This window comes from Alternaria triticimaculans (assembly GCF_023758025.1).
Source record: "Alternaria triticimaculans strain BMP 0046 chromosome Unknown scaffold_10, whole genome shotgun sequence".
Taxonomy (NCBI): Eukaryota; Fungi; Ascomycota; class Dothideomycetes; order Pleosporales; family Pleosporaceae; genus Alternaria; species Alternaria triticimaculans.
Window position 1 is genome coordinate 247,722 of NW_026055967.1, and position 22,855 is coordinate 270,576.

Below are 22,855 nucleotides of genomic sequence, written 5' to 3' on the forward strand. Positions count from 1 at the left end.
CCCGGCTACCCAGGCCGATCCACAGCTGTCCGACGCCCCAGCGCACTGGGCTCGGCGCTACCCATTATGCCTCAATTTTTCAAACTCCACTCTGCCGGCGTAGTGAATTGTCTATTCTCCCACTTGCACTGCGAAACCCGTGCGGTCCACCGCGGGAGATGTACCTGAACTTCCAGCGCACGCCCCGTTAGCTGCAGATTCTTCACCCTGCACTCTCTAGACTCTGACAGCGGCTGGAGTCGGCTTGCTGTGCGACCGCGCCGTTGTGCTCAATCAAAACACTGCATCGTGTCCCAGGCCTGCATGCGAATCATCCTGCGCCATTGCGTCGAGGCCTGTCCACCATGCACGCCTCAGATCCACGCCAGCCCTCGACTTGGCCTCTCGCGGAGTCGCATCCGGCAGACCGAGCCAAGCCAAGCTGCCATCTGGGCGCCTGTCCACACGCCTCGAATGGTGCCACCGACCGCCTGCCTGCCACAAACCTTCCACGCCTGATCGTCCACTCAGGCATCCCGGGCCCCAGGCTACCTCCAGCGCACGTCCAGCTGCACCTGCTGTCCATGCCTGTCGACCTGTCTGTAAAGTTTGTGATAATCAGTTGCAAATTTCACCACCGTCGTCGGACGCAGCCTGCCGCAACACGCATCCATCTGTGACCTGTTGCGACGCTGCCGTCATTCGCCCTGTTAAACCCCAGGATTTAGTCTTTAGCCCCCGCTCCCAGTGGCGACGGAGCACACCGCTGGGTTTCTCGGAATGCAACTACTCAAGTCGCCATATCCCACTCGATGACACCACACCAACTTGACCCCAAACATCTGTATCACAAAGTGCAATATTGCGAAACGACCTGACTTCTGTGTCGCATATCCAAATAGAATCCGCCGAACTGATGCAAATCTTTGCTGCCCTTGATGATGCTTTTGCACGGCCGGGCTTCCGCGTGGCTTTGCGGATATTTGGCCATTGGCTGCTTGTCGCTATGATACTCACCGTACAAGCCGAACACCTGCCAAGCCACCCTAGCAGCAGAAGCACACCTATCGAACAGTCGCCCAAACCGTCGACTATCGACTTTGTTCTACGATGCTTCGAATCTATGCACGGTCTTACATCCGGTGCTTCCTGTATGTCGAAAGAACTAACATCTGCAACAGACGTGGATGGCATGCAAACTTTTCCACGTCTCTGCTTGTGCAGCATCCCATGTTGCGCCGTGCTATAGCAAAAGCCATTATACACCAGGGCATCTACCTAGCACCAGACCAGATAGAGGAACAATCTTCCCCTGCAGGCGATCCTGCGGCAGGACATGAGAGACCCCGTCAAACAGACCGTACCATGGACAAATCGTTTCTTCTGTCTTGCACCTAGGGAAACCGTACCATAAAGGCATGGGCGGGCCGTATGCTAGGGCTTCGTGCTGACAAAATAGATACGGTGTAGACATTTGGGTAACAGCATACCTAGGTGCAGATCAGAAGAAACGAACTTCCCCGTTGCGAGCATCAAGACTTCGGTCAACTTGTGCAGTCGGTCCTGCGGGTAGATAGTCGCTTGATAAGATAGCGCTTCCGTACCGTTCTTTACATATCAATCCAACCATGGAATACTTTGCAGTAACCCGACTAGTACGCAGACCCCACTGAAAGTGGGCAGGAATATGCGACAAACGCTTTTGATTGCAGACGGCCACGTTCCCAGATTCTCTTGACTTTCCATGTACGCGTATATTGCCTTGTACATGATGGTTGAGGTATACATCATCTCGCTATAATGCCGCACACTAACGCATAACCTGGCCAAGATCTTCACGGTTCTACTTGAAGAAAGATCAGTCTTAATGCGTTTACGAGTGCTACGTATCAGGGGAGAATGTGGTACGTTACAGCGTGCTGTAATGGCTTGAGTTACTCAGCTGGTGTCGTTGAACAACTGTTCGTTTCACGACATGTGGAAGTGGTGACAACCTTGTGTCTAACTGGCCTTATCTGAGGCCATCGGTATGCTCAAGCTTGATGACGCCAGCTGCGATACAAGAAGCTCTCATACCAGTAACCTCTTGACACCCCAGACGACAACCAAAAATTAAACACGTTTGCAGACTACATCGAGATGAAAACATGCAAAGTGGGAGACCTAACGGCAATGTAGACTCCAAGATGTTTAGTCTTCTCCCACTGTTGTGCTGCGTTTCATCATCTTGCTGTCGCTAGAGACGTCAAGCGGCTCATGTTGTGGCACAGTTGTGCCATGGCTGACTATACAGGTGGTGTATACGCCATCTATCCAACGCAGCGATGAGGCCAAGCGCACATCCAATCATTCGGTATGCGGCGCTCTGACGAAGAGAAACCGCCGTATATGCACTGTATTCGCAATCGTTCGCTTGTCCAAACCCACGAATAGGTCAGCGTTGCCCGACACCAACTCTCGAACCACACAACCTCCCCAGGTGCAACACAACCTTCGATGCATATCCATCTGCCAATATCTGCGCACCCAATTCTGTCGCCTGCCCCTGCCCATCGTCGTCACGGACCAGGTCCCCTGTAGCCTGCCATGCTGCCTCGAGACGGACGCCGTTTCTACATTGAGCCTCCAGGTGGTGTGATTGTTGGCTCAACGGCACGACACGAACTCAACGGTCCCAGCAACAAGCAGATAAGTGGCTATGGTATAAAGTAGCCGCATGGCAAGTACTCAGTACATAGGATTCTTACCCCTCTCTTCCCACACGCGAGGAATTACACCCTGTCGCTGGTGCTGACAATCTGCAGCATTCCCATGGGCACGATACCGTTATCGCGGACGCGCCGCCAGCCACTCAGGTGATTCTGCAACCCTAAGCAGACGCCTCTTACGTTTCCGCGCAAAGTTCTCGACGCTCGACACTGAAACGTATCTAGCGCGCGTACTGGTGCAGGACGCGTCCAGGTTGTAAGCGGAGCTTCCGTCTTCCAAGGAAAGGACCTTTTGACAAGCTGGAACACATGAATAGGTTTTTCCCCACTTCCCACTTTCTCCTGCGTCGTGCACTACGGCAATACATTGTTAGCAGCAACCACTGTATACGAACGCCCTGGAGGCTATTGACAGTTCTAGCCGTGCAAAGTTGCAACTAGAGCAGTCAGACTCCCGGCGTATGCTCCAGAGTACGTCTTGCTATTACGATTGAAAACATTAGGACCGTCGTATGCTTCACGGGATGTCAGGTTCCCAAGGCTGCTTCCATACAGTACAACAACTTCAACGCGAGAGCCGCAAATGGTATTACTCCCGCTATGCTTACTACCCGCTATCCGAAATCTCTTCACCGTGTTTCGTTCCGACGCGCCTGTTCGATCGTCACTGCCACCCATTTCAGCCTGCTAACCTTCGCTTGCTCATGCCACATCCTCTCTAAGCCATCGGCTGCACGCCTAGAATCTCGACCCATCTGTGGGCGGCGAGGCGGCTAAAATGCGCGATTCTAGCGTCAACGTAAGCGTTAAGCTTTGGCCGCCAAGCATCCGTTCGCCTGCTGCGGGCAGGCCTCCGGGACTACTGAATGGGGAGCTACCCGGCACGGCAAGCGGATCGCATAGGCATCGCATCGTTAGCCATGCGATATCAAAATAGTCTTTTTGACGGATACAGACACGGAGATTATGGACGTTAGATGCTTTTTTCGAAATAGGCTACGTCTACACCGTCTCCGCAACCTTGCACTACCAGCCTTGTACCAAGCGCACGTCGAAACCTTGTGAAATTGTCGGGTCCGCGGTTCGCGATGTCGGCGCGGAGGCGACCGACAAGCCGGAGCACAAGTGGAAAAGATCTCATGGACTAGACCGAAGTCGTGCCGTAGACGAAGGTCGTTTTCCCTAAGCGTAGCAGAGGCTGACGACGATGGAGCATGGGCTGGATGTAACAGCGGGAATAGTAGGGCGGAGATGCGCCGTTCTCCTTCAAGATGGGGACCCACGAGATGGATGTACAGGTACATGTACACATGACGATTAGTGTCCGCGGAGGCTGAACATGACTCTATGCAGGGCCGATTAACGATGGATATGACAGCCCTTTACAAGGTGTTGCAGCCCGATTTGTAAAGTATATTCGCAAGGGATTGCCCTCGTTGCGGTGGTACTCGTCGCTTACAGCCAACTGCTTCCTGCTACCCGCGACAAGCCCGGCACTTGGTTGTTATTCCACCCCACGGACGAAACACGATCAATTTGATGTGTCGTCCAGAACGCCTATTATGGCGCCCGGAGGTTCTCAGGCTCTTTTGTGGATCGAAATCGTACGCGAATAGTTTCATGTAGACCTCAGTCTCGACCTCGACTCTGACTGACACCGGGTATTGTACCAGTCGTACACCGGTAACACCGGTGTATATTCGCGGTATATCACACTCGCATTCGCGTTCGGACCGATACACTGATTTTTCAAATCCCATGCGGCTTTCATGATTGTGTTTTGGTCACAACATCGACACATGTATTGAGATTAATGGTTTCCTACGCGGCCCATACGGTCGACAACCTGAGGATTTGGACTACACCAACATGAAAATTGTCCAGATGATTTTGATCGATGCGAGCAGAAGAGAGGAATAGGAACAGTTTTAGATAGACGATGCTTTCAAATCCATGTCTTTTGGACGTTTATGTTTGGATTTCTGGATACGCGTGACAGATACATGGGTCGTCAGCGCCGATATTTTGAATATTTGGGATAGCCAGGACAAAGACATAGAATATCTGGCGCAGGATTTTGAAGTTTTTGAGAACGTGTAGTCATGAAGGAAGGTAGCATAATGTGTAGAAGAGCGGACGTAGAGCGAACGTAGAGCGGTGCAGGTGGGCTGCACCTTGCTGTATTAGGACGAACCGAGGTGGGGCGATGAGCTCACATCAAGCACGAGGAAACACCAAACGACGCGTTCCGACGCGACAACCCGCGCAATCGTTTGTTTGCAACTTTCCCATTCCATTTTACGTCGTCCGAAGCCGTCACGAGATTCAAGATGTTTTCGTTGCCTATGATCGCGCCGCGCCCAGTAAGTACTCTCACGGGTATCTCAGAGTGCTCCAAACAAAGGTCATGTTAGCAACAAATTGACGAGATTGCCAGGACGCCAGCCTCTGGCCCTCCCACCACACCACCCACGCCGCTTTCGAAGATACCCACCCGAATTCCCCTCCAGACACAGCCCATGGCCAAAACCAGCGACGCCCTACCTCGCACCATGGCCCTCGTCGCATTCAAAATCAATTCCTCGCCAGTTTAGCCGCCGACGAAAACACAATCGCCCAGCGTAAACTCAATGTTCGCAGATTCGGTGCGGGTTGGATTCGTCCACCCGGTGTCACCAAAACACTCCAAGCCAGGGAGGACGAAAAGTTCGAGAAGGAGGAACAAGAGATGATGCAGCGCAGAGAGCAAGCCATGATGGATTTGGCAGCCGCACAACAAGACGCCGCAAACGAGGAGCAAAGGGAGAGAGGAGAGATGGCGGAAGAGGCTGGAGAAGGCGAAGAAGAAAGAGACCTTGACGACGAAGTCCCCGAGGCAGAAAGCACACCCAGCGCATCCGCCTCCGAGGTCTCCAGCGACGAAGAATCAGAGGAGGAAGCTAGCGAAGTCAGCGGTGATGTCCAGGAAGAAAGCACAGTACCGTTCAACGAGGACAGCTTCATCGAGGGCAGCATGTTGGAAGCAGAAGTATCGCACATGTTGGAGATGGAGGAGGCGGAGATGGCAGGCGTCCTGCAAGATGAGCGCGATCTCGATGACGATGTACCAGAAGCCGGGAGTTACGAACACACGGATTCCGAACTCGAAGATGATAGCGACGTGGATAATAGCGCCATTCCACCTGGTCTGGCTTCCGCGCGTTCGACACGTTCACATAGACGCCGCTCCAGTGGACGCCATATTTCAAGCCGCAGAAGTTCGGGATTGCCTGGGGGCATGATGTTTGGAGGCGGACATCCCGCTGTTGGAAGGGTTAGTCTGGGTGTTGATCTGGGGAATGGGCGTAGTAGCTTCGGCATGGATGGTAGTAGTTCGCTGCTTGAGGGCAGCTCGTTCTTGAGGAGCTCACCTGCAGGGAACGCGGCAGCTAACAGGGGTAGTCTGAGAGACAGGTTCTTGGGGGCCGCAAGGGGTGGCGGTGGAGGAGGCGGAAGGAGGGCTTGATGTTGAGTGTGGTAATGATTATGAATGTACGATAGAGATACCCAGTAGCTCGATAGAGCCTGATTGTATTCAGATGAGCAACAAGCCCGTTTCATGCTACCAATATACAAACCAGGAGGTCCCCATCCCATTCTACCATCGCTTCTACCCATGCCAAACACGACCCGGACGACAACATGCCCCTACACCTCAGCTAACGTCTCCTCAAACGCCTTCTCGAGGAAGCTACCTGCCTCTCCAAACATTTCCGCGCGCTCCGCCCTCTCCTCGTCGGAGTCCAAGCCCAAAACATGACTTACACACCGCATAGAATCTTCCAGGGCGTCCCTGCCTTTCAGCAGCAGGTAGTACTCCAGACGAGTCTCTATGGAGCATTCTCCATCCACACACTCCCCAACGTAGTCTCCATCGACTGCGCCGCTCAGCTGATAGATACGCTGCTGCCATTCGTCGTCGGCAACGGTCATCATCTCTTCCATTCCGCGTAGCAACGACGCCAATGTAGGCACTGAGCTACTGTGGATGGCCCACAGTGCGTTCAGCTTGCCGATGGTGGTGTCGATAACCTTGTGGTCTGACATGAGGTCATAAGCGATCGAGCGGCGGGCTTGTTTTGGGCTCAAACAAATTGGGTCTGATTTGGCGACCAATGTGCGTTCCTTGTTGTAGAGTTGAAGGTGAAATGGGTATTTGAGGTCTTCTAGCACCGAAAGTGGTGGAGCAAAGGTGACTGTATCTGCTTCAAGCTCTTCCGGCTTCAGGACGCTGATGAGGTACATGAGGTTACCACTATTCCATTCGATAGGCTCATCCGTGTCATCGGAAATCGGTGAGGAGGGCGCTGTGGACGAACCGTCCATGCTGGACAGACTTACGCGAGAGCCGCGGGAGGAGGGAGGGGTCCATTTGAGGTTAGGAACCCATTGAACACCAGGCTCGCCCAGAATAGTGTGCTGGATGTTGTGAGATGCATTGTCGCTGTCATAGCCAGGCTTTCTGCTGGTGTTGACCTTGAGGAATACATCGGTGTCGACGGTCTTCGTAGGCTGCGTAGGAGACTCGGCGTATCTGTCACTGAAGGGGTTGGCGGAAGGTGCTGCTGACGTGGCCATCATGTCGGATTCAGCGTGATTGCTGATCTGAGCGCTGTCAGGGGGATTGATGGAAAAGAGCAGATGGTGACGCTGAGTGTGGGAGACGGAGCTGTCATGGGTAGAAACTGCGAAGATGACGGGTATTAATAGGGTTCGCTGGCTTATTGAACAATAGCTAGTGACAGCGGCTATTCAAGCCCCGCGGTAATCATGAATGCGCAATGTTGCTGCGGTGAACCGCCTGATTCACGTAGCATTGTCTGAAGATGGAAAACGTGACAATAAGAAGATACGGTAGAAAATGAATGCGAAGGTACATTGACGAAGGGGTCGAAGTGTAGCAGATCACCTGTTGTACGTGACCTATAGTTGCAGCAAACTGATCGCTTCGTCACGTTACAAACAGTCGTGCTGTAATTCGTGACAGTCATACATTTCAAGTGATGTCGTTCATTTTCCTTGTGTCTATCCCAGCGGTAATTATATACAAAGCTCAGTGGGTCGCAAAAATGTTGCGTGTGCGCAGGTGGACTGGGGTCTCGCCCTTTGGCGCATCTGGTATCGTCTTCTCCAATTTCTGAAGTGGTGTTAGCGAAAGACGTAAGGCACAACGATAACCGCGACATACCAACTTCTCGAATACACACTTGTTGAGCTTGCGCTCTTCTGACCGGCAGTTCCAGAGTTGTTGGTTGTGGTTCTCTAGGCATTGCCAGTGGGTGCGGAACTGTTCCAGGCAGTTCTCGTTGATGTCCTTGATACTGCCACTGCTGTCAATACCCAGGGTTCTATATTGGGCCTTCCGCCAGTACGTACACGCTAGCCGCACACCTGGTGACCTTGCGGCCTTCCTTCATGCAGTCAAACTCTCCCCGGCCGTTGGCCTCGGTCTTGCACATCATGTAGTCATCGTTGTAGGCCTTGCATCGTGCGCCAATGAAGAACGAGGCACTCAGGAGGGGCGCAGAACTGGCTCCGAGCTCCTTGACCTTGGGGATGTCGTCGGGTAGAGGGGTGGTGTCGATGAGGGCTTGCTGGTTGAACCTGCAAATTAGTCAGCATATGTGAGCGCCATGAGATTGGCAGAGAGCGCTTACCTGGGCTGGCGCGACGACATCTTGAGGGTGAGGTGCCAATGGCGGGCTATCGGCTCACGAATTGGCGATGATGCTCGTGAGGTCGTCGCGGAAGTCGGTCTTGGCGCTCACTAAAACTGGCAGGGATGCGATGGGCCGCGCTTGTGCCTGACCTTTGTGAGCGAGAGACAACAATCTCTCACTGCGCCATCTGCACCTCCACCGCGCCCTTACACGCCTCTCCTGCTTCTCATCAATCAGGATGCGCGCCGATTGATTGTTTTTGTGAATAATACCAGCGCCTACTTTCAGCGATCGCCTCCTTCGCGTGCCTGCGCGCGACCGAAAACAAACATTGGAAGCTCCTCCATCCGCGACCTGAATAACGTCACTCGTTCGAATCACTATCGAATCTGCCCAGAAGGACACGCGCATACTACGACTTCTATTCAACATGTCTTTTAGCTTTGGAAACCCGGCAGGCGGAGAAAAGAAGACGGGCACTCTGTTTGGAAGCACCACAGCACCAGCTGGCGGTCTTTTCGGTCAATCGCAGCAGCAACAGCCGCAGCAGTCGAACACGACACAGTCCAGCCTCTTCGGCTCATCAACCGCCCCTCAACAGAACAACACCAATAGCCTGTTTGGCTCGACACAGCCGCAGCAACAGCAGCAGAACTCGGGATCGAGCTTGTTCGGCCAGCCCCAACAACAACAGCAGAACGCAGGCTCAAGCCTCTTCGGACAACCTCAGCAGCAACAACAAAATGCCGGCTCAAGTCTGTTTGGCCAGCCTCAGCAGCAACAGCAACAGCAACAGCAGCAGCAGCAGGGGCAGCAACAACAGCCAAACATGAGCAACAGCCTCTTCGGCGCCTCATTGCAGCCTGCGCCCGTCCTGAACAACATTCAGGCGCAAAGCATCCAACAACAGCGCGAAGGGCTTCCGCAGTTGCGCCAGTCCTCCGCGCAACCTTTCGCTGCTAATACCATGAACGGTCACAGTACGGCACCTCGAAATCACCGCTGAAGTCGCGCTAACACTTGCCAGGAGAGAAGTCGGTCATCGAGCAGATACGGATCCTGAATAACAAGTGGGATCCCAGCAGCCCCGAATGCGTCTTCCAATACTACTTCTACAACTCGGTCAAGCCTGAAGAAGCGCCCTTCTATGGTCCCTCGCAGGGTGAAGACGAACGGAAATGGGAGGAGGCTTTGTCTAAGAAGCCAAGTCCAGGTGCTATTCCCGTGCTTGCGCGTGGCTTTGAGCAGGTTGGAGAACGCATCAAGCAACAAGCCGCCGCTGTCACCGCGCTACGAACCCGCCTGCACGAGATCAATAATGCACTGTCGCTTCTCAAAGACGCCCATGAGCTGACGGTAGCATCGCGCATCACCGAAGCTAAGCGCAAGCATGTCGTCTTCACTCAGCGGACACTGGCCCTTGCAACTAAGGTCCAGATCTTACGAAACCGGGGATACGTTATGGATCAGCCAGAGGAGGAACTGAAGAAGAAGCTCATCGAGTTGGAGAAGCAGACCTTTGATCCTGTACTTGGCGGGCGACAAGAGGAAATCTGGGCGCGCATGTCCGGTGTGCGGGAGCGGGCGCGCATCCTACAAGAGGAGACTGAGAAGCTGGGCAAGACGATTGACCAGCAGCAAAATGGTGAACTTCTTACAGATGAAGATCAGAAGGCGTTGGAGAAGGTAAGAAGCCCATTCCATGACCCCTCACATATGCTAACAACGTCTCTTAGCTCCTCAAAGACTACGACCGACAACTCGAGCACCTCAAGAAGTGGGTCGACGACACCAGAGACGAATACGACGAGTGGGAGACTGCAAAGCAATCAAGGCCAGCAAAGCGATAAGGGTATAATACGAGGGCGCATTTGTCATGTACGATTCATAGGTGATGTAGAGGTTATATTGCGAAAAGTTGGGCGTTGCGAGATACCATGCAGCAGCGGACGGATGCATAGAAGGCGTACAATCAAGCGTTGCATAAATATTCATCGTCTCATCATTGCGCACATGTCAGATGGCGTTTGGTAATTCTCTTTGCTTCTAGACGTATGCGTCGATCCCCATATACTGTAAGGGTATTTGTGTCCGTTCAACCAGTAATGTTACAAGCGCATGTATTCCCTAGGCCATGCGAGTATGTTGTACAGTAGTTCGTTGGTATATTGCTTCATTCTTTCACTCCGTCTGTGCGTACACCTGTTCATGTCCAGCGCTTTAGATTTTGCGGACGAGTTCGTAATCGCGGGAGCAGTCGCTGCTTAGAAGAGTTTCGAGACGTATTCGACGAGATGAGGTGCTGCAGGCTGTTAGTCTCCATCCAACCACCATGTAGTCCCAGATCATCCTTACAGAAGTACAGCACGACAGCGCTGGCAGCTGTCCACTTGATATCGGTCATAGTCTGTGCTTCGGCCGCGGCAAGCTCCTGCTTGGATGGCTGTGGTGGTGCTGTCATGCACGTCAGCCTCGTTGTCTTGGATGCGGCAATCCCTGGCAAAACTCACCTCCGAACATTATGGCGGTGTCTTGTATGAGTTGTGAGGTGAGGCGATAGGAGGTGCTGTAAAGCGACAGGCGGTATGCAAGTTGGGTATCTCGAAGATGACGTTTACGGTGCACTTGGATACGCAAAAGTTTGGATTGTCGGCGTTTGGGGGGCGATATCGCCGATGCGGTCGGTCACGTGGTTGCGCGCACCCTCCTTGCAAGGCTGATCGTTCGTTGTGCTCGCCCTTTCTCTTCAGCATGAACAGCAGACATTACTTTGAACCCTCTTTCTCGACTGTCTGGTTCGGCATGGCAGGGTGACCGACAGCAGTTCATCAAGTCTTCTGTCCCTCAGTCTACCTAGGTATTGATGACAAGAAAACTGCTTGCTCGATGACTGAACGCCTTTCACTCGGACCTGATTATCAGTCCTCGGAGATTTCAATTCCTCCTCATCCCGACTGGCAGGTCGAGCATGTTTGATCAACTGTACGAACAAGCTGTCCTGTACAACAAAACGGACCGATGTACACTTGAACGGACATGCTGTTCACTCATCAATCTGCATACCCTTGACATATTTTTTTAAAGCTGACACGAATTCTATCAACTCCCGACTTCAACCTCCCAATCTAGCAACCTCCAATACTTCGATGACCAGGCCAAACCGAGACCAGGCCCCAGGCTGAATCAAAGGCGCATTTCCTTCTTCGACCCCCAAATCTGTTATCTCCACATGCTGTCATCTCTCGTAACCGTCACCTTCTGAAAAAATATCATTTCATACATCAATGCACCTCCTACAGATAAAAAGCTGAACAGGTCTAGAGCCTTCATCAACGTTAGGTTACCTGAGTCGCATTTTTCTAGGATAATGTAGGCTGCAGACCTATTCAGTTTTTTCCTAGGTCAACGTGAATGTGCATTCACCCCTGTCTTGAACCTACACAGGGCACGGAACCAGGTCAGTGAAGCTCGTGGCGCGGTGATGTCGAATTACCGGGAATAAACCCGCAAGCACGTCCACCTGCCGAAATCTGGGGGCGAGATAGAATGAACAGGCAGGTGCGAGTACACTTAGCGGCCCACAACAGCATATAACTCGCAGGTTACAACTTCTAAGAACAATGTAGGCTTCTAACGTATGTACTTGTTCTTCCGATATGTAGCTATGCGGTTAGCGTTGCCTCAGATGAAGTGATGGTTTTCCATTCATTGCGAGGCTAACGCAGGAGGCCGAGACTCAACAATGCACCCGCGTGCCCGCAGTCCGTGGAGGCATCATGCGCCCAACGTGCAGGTCGTACAATCTGTGTCGCCCCCATCCAGGACTCCGGAATTGGCATATGGTTTGATTGCGAAAGCTAACATTGGGCTAGCTGGCGCTGCAATGATCCGTTGCGAACCGGTGAACTAAATGTTTCAGATCTTCTAAACACGCCGTCAACAAGAACGCCACAGATTCCGATCCGAGCCCGAACAGCAATGCACCGCGCAGCCTGCGTGCCCAATCAGCGAAGCAAATACGCATGGCTGATCGCCGGATGTAGTCGCGGTCGATCGGCCCTACAACGACCCCAAATGATGACAGGGGCGACAAAAGATCCGCCCCTACTCGTGCTGTATTAATATGTGATCTTGCGGAAGTCTGACGGCCTTCAACTTCTGTTGTTCACTTTCTCGTCGCTCTTTACGGTCTTTGTCCAAGATGTTGATTTCCGCATCTTCCGTTGTGTTGGCATTGTACTCTTCTTGCGCAATCGCGCTGTCCGCTCCTTCCAACAACGGCTATGTCCATGGATCCTCCAACCTACACTTTGCGCCACGCCACGCCCATCCCCACGCAAGACCTCGCCAATCTGTAGATCAGGATGCGTCATGTGCTCCATACTGGATGGAAAATATCAAACACCAGGGCATTGCTAGCTACAATCCGAACCCTGGCAACTACACCGTCTTCCGGAATGTCAAGTCTTTTGGCGCAGTCGGCGATGGAGTCCATGATGATACTGCCGCTATCCAGAGAGCGATCTCATATGGTGGCAGATGTGCGCCTGGGACTTGCGGGAGTTCTACTAACCAGCCTGCTGTGGTGTACTTTCCAGGTGGAACATACAAGATCTCGAGTGCTATTATTGACTACTATTATACTCAGGTATGTACTCTGTCCAGTGCAAGAAAGATGGGATCACTATAGTCAGCCAAGAAAAAAAAGAAATTGTACTCTGGAAGTTACAATGACTTCTGACTGGTTTACGTATGGATGGAAGATACGTGCATACTTGAAGGGAACATGGAACATATTGGATGTTACTTGGAGACGGGGACTTATGTGATACGTATGGAATGTTGTAGCTAACTCGTTGCAGATCATCGGAAACCCAAACTGTCTTCCTACCATTCAGGCTGCCTCCAACTTCTCCGGCTCAAGTTTCGGCCTGATCGACGGCTCTCTATACGGCGATAATGGACTTGGTTTCAATCCTACGGTCACCTTTTTCCGCCAGATTCGGAACCTCATCATTGACACAACAAAAATGTCGGCTAAGGATTCACCTACTGGAATCCATTGGCCAACTGCACAGGCGACGAGTATCCAGAACGTGATTTTCAACATGAACGCCGAAAACGGAACGCAACACCAAGGTCTTTTCGTTGAGGCAGGATCCGGTGGTTTCATGACTGACCTCGTTTTCAACGGTGGAAACAAGGGATTCATCGTCGGAAACCAGCAATTCACCACTCGAAACATTACCTTCAATCATGTCACCACCGCTATTGAGCAACTCTGGGATTGGGGCTGGACGTACAAGTCTGTCTCGATCAACAACTGCCAGGTTGGACTCAATATGACCAACGGTGGTCCTTCTGCAGTCAATGTGGGGTCAATCACCTTCTTTGACAGCGAGATCACAAACACCCCGATTGGTATCGTTACCTCCAGGACCAAGAACTCTGAGCCTGCTGCTGCCGGATCCCTTTACCTGGAGAATATCAAACTCGACAATGTCCGTACTGCTGTAGCGGGACCCAACGGCACGTACCTAGCAGGATCTTCTGGTGCTTCGACTATCGAAGCTTGGGCTGACGGTCACCGATATCTGCCTCAAGGTCCCGTAGAGGTGCGCGGCGCTATTGACCCAACCAAGCGCCCAACAGAACTGTTGGGTGCGGATGGCAAATACTACGAGCGCTCGAAGCCTCAGTATGGCGATGTCCCACTGTCGCAGTTCCTCAGCGCTCGTGATCTTGGTGCCACTGGAGACGGTCGAACCGACGACACCGATGCTCTCAACGCCGCGATCCTCCAAGCTAACGCCGAGGGGAAGATCCTCTTCATCGACGCCGGTTTCTATGTGGTCACCTCTACAATCTACATCCCTCCCGGTGCCACTATCATTGGAGAGGCTCTTGCCTCTGTAATTCTTTCCTCTGGCCCCTACTTCAACGACATGGCCAATCCCAAGCCAGTTGTGCAGATCGCCCGACCAGGCGAACAGGGCCGAGTGGAGTTGTCCGATCTCTTCGTGAGCACAAAGGGCGCGCAGGCTGGTGCCATTCTGATTGAGTACAATCTTGGTACCTATACCGACGAGCCTGCTGGTCTTTGGGATGTGCATGCACGTATTGGAGGATTCGTGGGATCAGACCAGCAAGTCAAGCAGTGTGGAACAACGCCTAACATTACGACCACTGCGGCGAATTTGAAGGAGGAATGTATCGTATCCTACATGACTATGCACCTCACCAAGTTCAGTGCAGGACTGTACATGGAGAACAACTGGCTGTGGACGTCTGATCATGACCTCGACGGTGACGGCCAGCTCACTCTCTATGCTGGCCGTGGTCTGCTTGTTGAGAGTATCAACGGGAGGATATGGCTGTGAGTTTTCCAACCTTTGAAGTTTCGCCAACAATCACTAATGCTATCACAGGACCGGCACCGCAGTCGAGCACCACGTTCTCTACGAATACCAGTTCGTCGATACCAAGAACATCTTCATGGGCCAGATCCAAACGGAGACAGCCTACTACCAGCCCAACCCCGATGCCACCCTCCCTTTCCCAAACAACCCAGCGCTGTCTGACCCAGTCTTCACACACAAGCCTCTGAATGCAACGAACTCTACGTCCACCAGCACTGCATCCGGCTGGGGCCTGCGCATCCTCCGCAGCAACAACATTCTCGGCTACGGAATAGGCCTGTACTCTTTCTTCAACAACTACTCGACAAACTGCTCGCGGGTTACGGAAGACGAAAAGTGCCAGTCGACCATTCTGTCGATTGAAGGGGGCCGCAACACGTACGACATCAATCTCTACAACGTGAACACCGTGGGTAGCACAGAAATTATCACGCGCGATGGAGTAGAGTTGGCGGACAACCAAGACAACAACAGTACCTTTGCAGACACCGTCAACGTGTTGAGAATTGGTAGTCTCGGTCTTGATCTAGATATTTCGTTGTAGATTAGATTGTATCAAGTGTCCTCTGGTTCGGTCGATTTTTTTGGTTTTTCAACAGCAACCACGGTACCATCTCAACCACAAGTTCGGTACATCATGTGCTCTATGCCGCTGCCTTGTGGATGGTCGGAGTATAAATTTCGCCTTTTGGATTGTACTTAGTGGGGCTTTTCCTGTATACAAATTTTTCCACCCCTTAACTCCACCACCACATGACCAATCTTTCCCAAACTTCATATTCACACCAATTCCTGGTCTTCTCATCCAATCAACGTCCGATATGGTCTAGTGGCTAGGATTTGCCGCTCTCATCTGCAGAGTCAGTTCACTGTTCAGTGCCGGCAAGGCCCGGGTTCGGTAAGCTTCCTCGATTACCCCTCAGTTCGATCTCCTCTAACAACGATTCAGATTCCCGGTGTCGGAATATCATCTTCTTTTTGCTCTCTGCATACTATAGAATATGTAGCAAGAGAAATAGAAGCACTTTTTTACTTTTTGCTAAAGGGTCGAAATCTTTTTTTTAGTGGGGTTCGGGGTCGAGGAGATTCCAGCTCAGGGCTGTTATATGAGACCGCATCAGGTCAGAGAGCGTCTTCCTTAGCATAGACAGTGTCTCTTGTTACATTTTTAGCCTCTAAGGGAATGTCGTAGTCAATTTATATCATACTTACTTCAAATCATCGGCACGACCTTGGTCAGTATACATGATGAGCATGAGTACTAGTTGACACAGGAAATGACAGCATTCAGGTTGAGCTCAGAAGAACAAGACTGTATTTGATAGTGTACAAGAAGCTGGCTAACCCACACACCAACTCTGAAACTGCAAGTAACGCCCGCTATGCAATTTTACCATGCGTAGACCCCAGGTGTATATCAGAGTACCAATGTGACGTCCAGAGCAGCGGATCAATGACCTTGTCTAAAGCCGAACAGAAAAGAAAACGCAAACCGCATGTGAATGGCGTCATGAGACCCAGCTCAGCGCCTGCCTCCGCTGCGACCACCCCTGATTTGCTTCATGATATCCACGTTGCTCGAACGGCTGCGTGCATTCTCGTTGAACACAACGTTGCTCTTCGGCGCAATGGTATACGTAGTGGGACCAGACTCCATGCGAGCACGCTGGAATGCCTTGGGAGCTTCGAGCTGCTTCTTTCGGTTGGCTGCGTAGGCGGCAGCTTGGCTGCTGGCAGCGGACCTGTCGGTAGTCTTGATTTGGCTAGGGTTGTTAGCATATATAGCGAAATATGAAGGCGCAGCACATACCTCGGGTCGTAGTCGGCCTGAGCAAACTCCTTCTTGCGGTAGTCGTCTGTCCGCCTAAGGATGGGACGCGTCCAGTCTGTGAAGAGGCGCTCGGCTTGTCGCTTGATGGTCAACTCGGGCTTCTTGCTCTTGATGTAGAACATGATGACCTTGCCGATGCCAGATGCAACAAGCGTGTCCTTGTTGACAGGCAACTTGGCTAATGAGGCCATGAGATCCTTCTGAATGTCGTACGCGGGAAGACTACCATCGCTGAGGGGCTCCAAGAAGAAGCGCACCGATTCGAGCAGGTTCACTTCGGGGTCCACAATAGTATCTCTGAGTGTGTTCTTGTTCAGGAGGGCGGTGACTTCTGGCAGAAGTTTGAGCTTGTGTCTTGCAGGCTCGTTGCGCTTTCGACCTTCGTTGTCGGCTTCGGCGGCAGCTGCCATACGGCGGCGCATCTCCTCAATCTCTTGGTCGGCCATTTGTTCAAGGTCAATGCCATCCTTCTTGCGGCGGCGGTTCGAGCTGGTGCTAACGATGCTGTCGATTTGGGCATTAAGCTGCTTCTTTCGTCCTAAAGTCACAGTTAGTAGATATGAGGGTCTAGGTATGGTCGTACGTACGTTCTTCCGGAGTCAGATGCTCGTCTGGATCGCCCTCTGGGCTTGCGGCTCGGACCCTGCCTGCCTTCTTGGACCGCTTGCTTCGCCTGTCACCCTCTGCAATATCACCGTCATCGTCGCCATCCTTGTTCTTCTTGCGGCGAGGCTTTTCAGCCCTCTTTTTCTTCTTCTTTGGCTCTTCACCCTCAGCAGCAGTGCGCTTTCGCTTGTGTACACCAATCTGCTTGACGTTGTCTTCGTCGATCGCTTGCGCCGGGCGCTCGTCAATAGCAACATTGTTGATATCGAAATCGCCAAACTGCTCGTCCATTTGGTCATCGTCTAGCGCCTCAGAAAGCACCGACTCGTTGTCTGACAAGCCAGCCTCGACGTCGTCCTGGTCAGGCATCTCGCCGGGTCGGTCCTCTGTCACCTCCATATCTTGGTCTGGATCACCGATAGGGGGGTTCGGGGTGGCATTCTCCTCGTCGATTTCGGGGCGCAGCGGATCAGCTGGGTCGTTGCCAGCCGCTGGTAACGGCGACCTCGAATGCGATCGGTTGAACTCAACGTCCTCCATGCTGGCTATTTGGGCCTGGTTCGTCGAAGTCGGGGTATCCGTGAGAAAGCGCGGAGGATGCGAGATCGATTAACGGTGACTTGTCGCGGTAAAGGTGGACCAGGCGCGAACGTCGATCGAGAGATGTCAAGGAAAGTTCAAGGGAGCGCGACAGCCATGACGCGCGGTGATACTATTTGCCGGACCCGGGCTTGGCAAATGGGGGCGCGGCTGGTTCGCGATTGTCAAAGACCGCAGCCGCTCCTCCACCTTTGTTCCTACAAATCACTCGCCTGACCACCAACCTCAGGCCCCCACCATCACGACAACCCCGACAACGTCTCACAGAGTCTACTCGACGCTGTTTATCAGCTTCGCAACTGACGAAGCTCATCCTAGACGACACCCTACTAGGCGCCGCCGTCGTCGCAGCACCTGAGTCACTTTGGGTCTCTATTGCGACACTTCCGCAGTTGCGCATCACCGCCTCATTGTTGGCTTGAAGGGGGAAGGGCATACATACAGAAGGAGGATTGCAGTAGCTGGAGGAGAGCGAGTTTGTTACTGCCTAGCTGTACCGGCGCAGTCTTCACACTGCGTCATTTGGCGCGGCCATAGCTAGTATCCAACACAAGCACTGTCATTACGTGTGTTCGTCGAGAGCGAGGAAGCATATCGTCTATCTTGTTCATCTGGCATCGACATCGTCAGCGTTGCGACTCCCCGACCGCAGAGTCAGCCGCTCACCCTGCCCTTTGCGCGCAAGTTTCACGTCTTCTAACACAGCACACATCCCCTCTTGTCTAACCCCAGATATTCTTGCCCATCATGTCTGTGTCAGCTGCTGAAGTGGCTGCCGACTTTCGGGATGCCCTGCAAGATTTGAGGATGAACAGCAGACCTGAGATTAGCAATCTAACCCTCATCGCCAAAGAAAACACAGAGTATGCGGAAGCCATATCCAATGAGCTTCAGAAGCATATCCAATCGGTACGTCCTGGAACCGTGTAGACTAACAACTCTATCATTCAGTTCAAACTTACTTTATCCACCGGTGACTGACATGGCATAGACTCGCCCCGAATGGAAGCTTCCAGCCCTCTACGTCCTTGATTCGATTGTTAAGAATGTTGGCACGCCATACACCGTCTACATTGGTCGCAACCTTTACAGAACCTTCATGGACGCCTATCTCGTGATGGATCAAAACACACGCAAGAACATGGAAGGCTTGCTGAGGACGTGGAAGATGCCCGTGCCCGAGTCGATGGACCCTCGCCCTGTGTTTCAAGCCGACGTGACACAGGACATCGAGAATGCACTGGCTAAATTCCGCGCAGCTCAGCAACAGATTCGGCCGCAACACGCGCTTCCCCCTCGTCCTCCGTCACTCAATGTCGCCTGGAGGGGTACATCCACGCCACCGCAAACTGGACCACGTTATGCCGCTCCCAATGATCCGCGTGCTCGACCGGTAGGTTTTCAATACGATCTTCAGACAATCTTGCTAACAAACCTTCCAGTCACAACCCCCGACACCTCAATATCCACCATCACACGCATCCACACCACCTGTATACCAGCAACCTCAGCCCATGTCGTCTGTTGATCTTGCCGACTTGAAGGTGGAATTGACACAGCTTATCAGCACAACACAGAACATGTTCGCGCATAACCCAGCTGACGCTGCTCTACGTACAAAGTTGTCGGCACTCTTGTCCCTCAAGCAGATCCTGGACACACAGACGTTGCCTCCTCAACAACTAGAGGCCGTACGTCAACAGGTCCGAGCATTAGCACCTCCACCAGCACCAACACCGACCTTTGCTCCTTCTACGCCAGTGTACCCACCACAACAGGCAATGCCCCAAGGCTATCCACCTAACTTCTCTCCGATGGGTGCACCTCCGAGCAGCGCTCCGCCGAATGTCGCGCAACTTCTGGCAGGCTTCCGACCACCACCACAATCGACTCCGCAACCCGCACCAACCCCGAATCCACCGGCCTTGAACTTGGCAGAGCTACTCAAACGTGTGTCTTCCCCAGCACAGCCGAACTCAGTACCTGCCCCAGCCCCGTTTCAGATGCCATTCCAAGGCTTCCCGCCCCCAGTCTCGACTCCGGTACCGGCACCTCAGGCTCCTCCGCCGACCCAGTCCGCGACACCCACTGCCAATCTCGCTGCTCTGCTTGCGCAGTTCAGCAAACCCGGTGCCGTGCCGCCCTCAATGCCACCCACGCCTGTGCAGAGCACTCCCGTTCCTCAGTTACCACAACAACCTGTTGCTGCGGCTCCAGCCCTTGGATCCGCCGAGTGGCTTTTGAAAGCTCTGGGTGGTGTACCTGGTGGTATATCTGCAAAACCAGCGCCAATTCAATCCCAGCCGGCCACACAACAGCCACTTGCGCCGGGTAGTTTGATGGAACAGATCGAACTCACCACGGCATCAATGAAGAAACCTCGTCTTCACCTCATCTCCCGCCTTTACGAAGCCAAGCCCAACATCTGCGCCACATGTGGCCGTCGCTTTGAGAGCACACCCGAAGGCAAAGAGAAGAAAGCACGCCATATGGACTGGCATTTCAAAGTCAAGGATCCAGATGCCGCCAAGCGAGGTGTACACCGCAGCTGGTACATTCCCGAAAAGGAGTGGATCGAGTACCGCGAAGTCGACGAGACAGCCCCCAACCAGTCCAACGACGGTTCCTCTGGTACAGGTGGTGCTAAACCGAAGAAACAGGCCAAAGATCGCTACGTGAGCGTACCACAAGACGTCACACTACAGCAGGCACCGTGCCCCATCTGCCAGGACAAATTCGAGACGCAGTGGAATGTGGAGGCCAACGACTTTGTGTGGATGGATGCCGTAAGCGTGGGTGGTAAGATATACCATGCTACTTGTTTTGAGGAGGTTTATGGTAAGGGTGTTGGTATTGAGGCGCCAGGCACGCCTGACTCAGTACTTGGAAAGAGGAAGGCAGATCTTGGTGTTAATGGGGAGGGAAAGAAGGTTAGGGCTTATTAGGCATCAGTGTCTACTTTGAGCCGTTGATTCTTGGCCAATTTTCAGAGAAGGCAACGATGGTGGGCTTTTGCAGCATAGCGTGGCGTTTTGACTCAGCCATATAATATTTGGGCTTCTACGTAATCTCCATGGATGGTAATCAATGGTAGCAATCACATATTTCAATACATGGATGTCTCCTACTTCGACTCGTATATTCCGTCATGATACATCTATGTACAAGTTCGCGTCCCAACTTTCTACACCCACTCCTTCGGACTCTTGAGGACTTCGATTAACCGTTCCTCCCTGCTACCCTTTGCAGGTTCATGCATATACTGCCACCTTGCCGTAAGAGGCAAACTCATGAGAATACTTTCGACCCGAGCACCAGGTGTATTCAGACCAAAAGCCGTTCCACGGTCGTGCACAAGGTTGAACTCGACATAGCGTCCTCTACGGATCTGCTGCCACTGCTTCATCTCGTCCGTGTAGGGCATATCCTTCCGCCTGTTGATGATGGGCAGGTAGGAAGGCAGGAAAGCAGACAAGCAGTCTTGTATGAAGGAGAATAGTTGTTCCTGATCCTTCTCCGTCTCGTCGAGGTCGTCAAAGAAGATGCCGCCTACACCTCGTGTCTCGCCCCGGTGCTTGTTGCTAAAGTACTCGTCGCACCACTTCTTGAATCGCGGGTAGTATGCTTTGTCGTGCTTATCGCAGGCTTGCTTGATAGCGCCGTGGAAGTGTATCGCATCTTCATCGTAAAGGTAAGAGGGTGTGAGATCGCAGCCACCGCCGTACCACCATGCGTTTGTGTTTCCCAGCTCGTCGGCGGTCTCGAAGTAACGATAGTTGAGGTGCACGGTCGGTGCGTTGGGGTTGTGGGGGTGAAGGACCATGGATAGGCCTGCGGCGAAGAACTCGAGCGAATCGACGTTGGGGTCGAGAGCTTTGTGGTTGGCGCGCATCTTTTGTATGGCGGCTTTAGGCAAGCGCCCGTATACGACTGAGGTGTTCACGCCTCCCTTCTCGAACACGTTGCCGTCTTGCAGGATACAAGTGATGCCACCACCGCCTTCTGGTCGCTGCCATGTGTCGATCTTGAACTTGGTGCCGTCGACCTTTTCCAGCTCAGCCACGATTTCCTTCTGGTTTTGCTTTATGAACTGCTCCATTCGGAGGCGCATGGGTGATTGCTCCGAGACGCCATTCTCACGCTTAAGCAGGGCATCCTTCTCGGCGATGGTGGGTGCTTCGGTCTTGATCGTATCGTCCGTCCACTGTGACATGGTCAATAAGGTTCAAAGAAATATTCAGGGTCTCTGTGTACCATGGAGTAGACCAAGGCCCCAATGAAGGGTACAAATAGCAACCGTATCCTGTTCGGCCATTTGCTCGGTGGAGGATTACGCCATTCTTCCAAAGGATCCGGCTTCTCCGGTTTCTTGCCTGAGGGTAGGTCTAGGCGGCGTCTTGGTGAAGCGTGTAATTGTCTATTGCAGATGTGATACGGCCGTAGTGTTGGTTGCGGCGCATGGCTGTGGGGAAGCTCGAGAGCTCTTGAGATGCGGAGTGAAGATCGGAATGGACGCATGGCGGGCGTGTGGAATCTTGAGAAGACGTTCACCGCGTGGAAATCATTGGAGGTGTGTGATAGTCGCGAATTGATTTATGTCAAGTCTGTGGGAGAAAGTCTGTGGTTTGGAAAGTTGTCGTGCATCACACCACGGTGGGCGCATCATCAGTGGAGCTCCTCGGTACTCCTACTAGCGGTATCGGTACCTGCATCATGCAAATGCGGCAAACTTGCCATTACAGACAACGAAAGTGAGGACGCGCGAAAGCGCTTACTTTGAGTTGTATTAGTTTCGGCTCTTGACGGGTTGAGTGCTTAGAGACACCCGTGCACCTATCTGTAGACGCGCAGCATGCGGTAGCGAGGGTTCGTTGGCGGTACTCGCTAGGTAGGGTGCGCACTGCTACCCAGTATCATGACGGGCATCTCACGGTGCATGGGAAGTACTCGTTCGCGCGGTCATAGAAGGCGTCTGAAGAGATAGCTACGTTGCTATGAGCGGTAAGGTGGTCG

General features: G+C 52.8%; 7 protein-coding genes across 7 annotated transcripts; 3 read left to right on the forward strand and 4 right to left on the reverse strand.

Annotated features, from left to right (window-relative positions):
* Positions 1-5,017: 5,017 nt before the first annotated feature.
* Positions 5,018-5,968, forward strand: J4E78_006966 (uncharacterized protein; the record flags this gene model as incomplete). Its single annotated transcript, XM_049367576.1, has 3 exons — positions 5,018-5,050; positions 5,125-5,872; positions 5,919-5,968. The coding sequence occupies 3 exons, from the start codon at positions 5,018-5,020 to the stop codon at positions 5,966-5,968; spliced, it is 831 nt and encodes a 276-aa protein (XP_049220546.1).
* Positions 5,969-6,374: 406 nt separating this feature from the next.
* J4E78_006967 (uncharacterized protein) lies at positions 6,375-7,307 on the reverse strand (the record flags this gene model as incomplete). Its single annotated transcript, XM_049367577.1, has 1 exon — positions 6,375-7,307. One exon carries the CDS (start codon positions 7,305-7,307, stop codon positions 6,375-6,377), a length of 933 nt encoding a protein of 310 aa, XP_049220547.1.
* A 472-nt stretch (positions 7,308-7,779) lies between these two features.
* On the reverse strand, positions 7,780-8,403 carry J4E78_006968 (uncharacterized protein; the record flags this gene model as incomplete). The annotated part of the gene is made up of 4 exons (XM_049367578.1): positions 7,780-7,863; positions 7,915-8,047; positions 8,103-8,330; positions 8,384-8,403. The coding sequence occupies 4 exons, from the start codon at positions 8,401-8,403 to the stop codon at positions 7,780-7,782; spliced, it is 465 nt and encodes a 154-aa protein (XP_049220548.1).
* Positions 8,404-8,816: 413 nt separating this feature from the next.
* On the forward strand, positions 8,817-10,236 carry J4E78_006969 (uncharacterized protein; the record flags this gene model as incomplete). The annotated part of the gene is made up of 3 exons (XM_049367579.1): positions 8,817-9,366; positions 9,414-10,072; positions 10,123-10,236. The coding sequence occupies 3 exons, from the start codon at positions 8,817-8,819 to the stop codon at positions 10,234-10,236; spliced, it is 1,323 nt and encodes a 440-aa protein (XP_049220549.1).
* Positions 10,237-16,327: 6,091 nt separating this feature from the next.
* Positions 16,328-17,782, reverse strand: J4E78_006970 (uncharacterized protein; the record flags this gene model as incomplete). The annotated part of the gene is made up of 3 exons (XM_049367580.1): positions 16,328-16,568; positions 16,616-17,174; positions 17,224-17,782. 3 exons carry the CDS (start codon positions 17,780-17,782, stop codon positions 16,328-16,330), a joined length of 1,359 nt encoding a protein of 452 aa, XP_049220550.1.
* An 807-nt stretch (positions 17,783-18,589) lies between these two features.
* Positions 18,590-20,787, forward strand: J4E78_006971 (uncharacterized protein; the record flags this gene model as incomplete). The annotated part of the gene is made up of 3 exons (XM_049367581.1): positions 18,590-18,751; positions 18,834-19,235; positions 19,285-20,787. 3 exons carry the CDS (start codon positions 18,590-18,592, stop codon positions 20,785-20,787), a joined length of 2,067 nt encoding a protein of 688 aa, XP_049220551.1.
* Positions 20,788-21,026: 239 nt separating this feature from the next.
* HEM13 (Coproporphyrinogen-III oxidase) lies at positions 21,027-22,360 on the reverse strand (the record flags this gene model as incomplete). The annotated part of the gene is made up of 2 exons (XM_049367582.1): positions 21,027-22,046; positions 22,097-22,360. 2 exons carry the CDS (start codon positions 22,358-22,360, stop codon positions 21,027-21,029), a joined length of 1,284 nt encoding a protein of 427 aa, XP_049220552.1.
* Between the last annotated feature and the right edge of the window lie 495 nt (positions 22,361-22,855).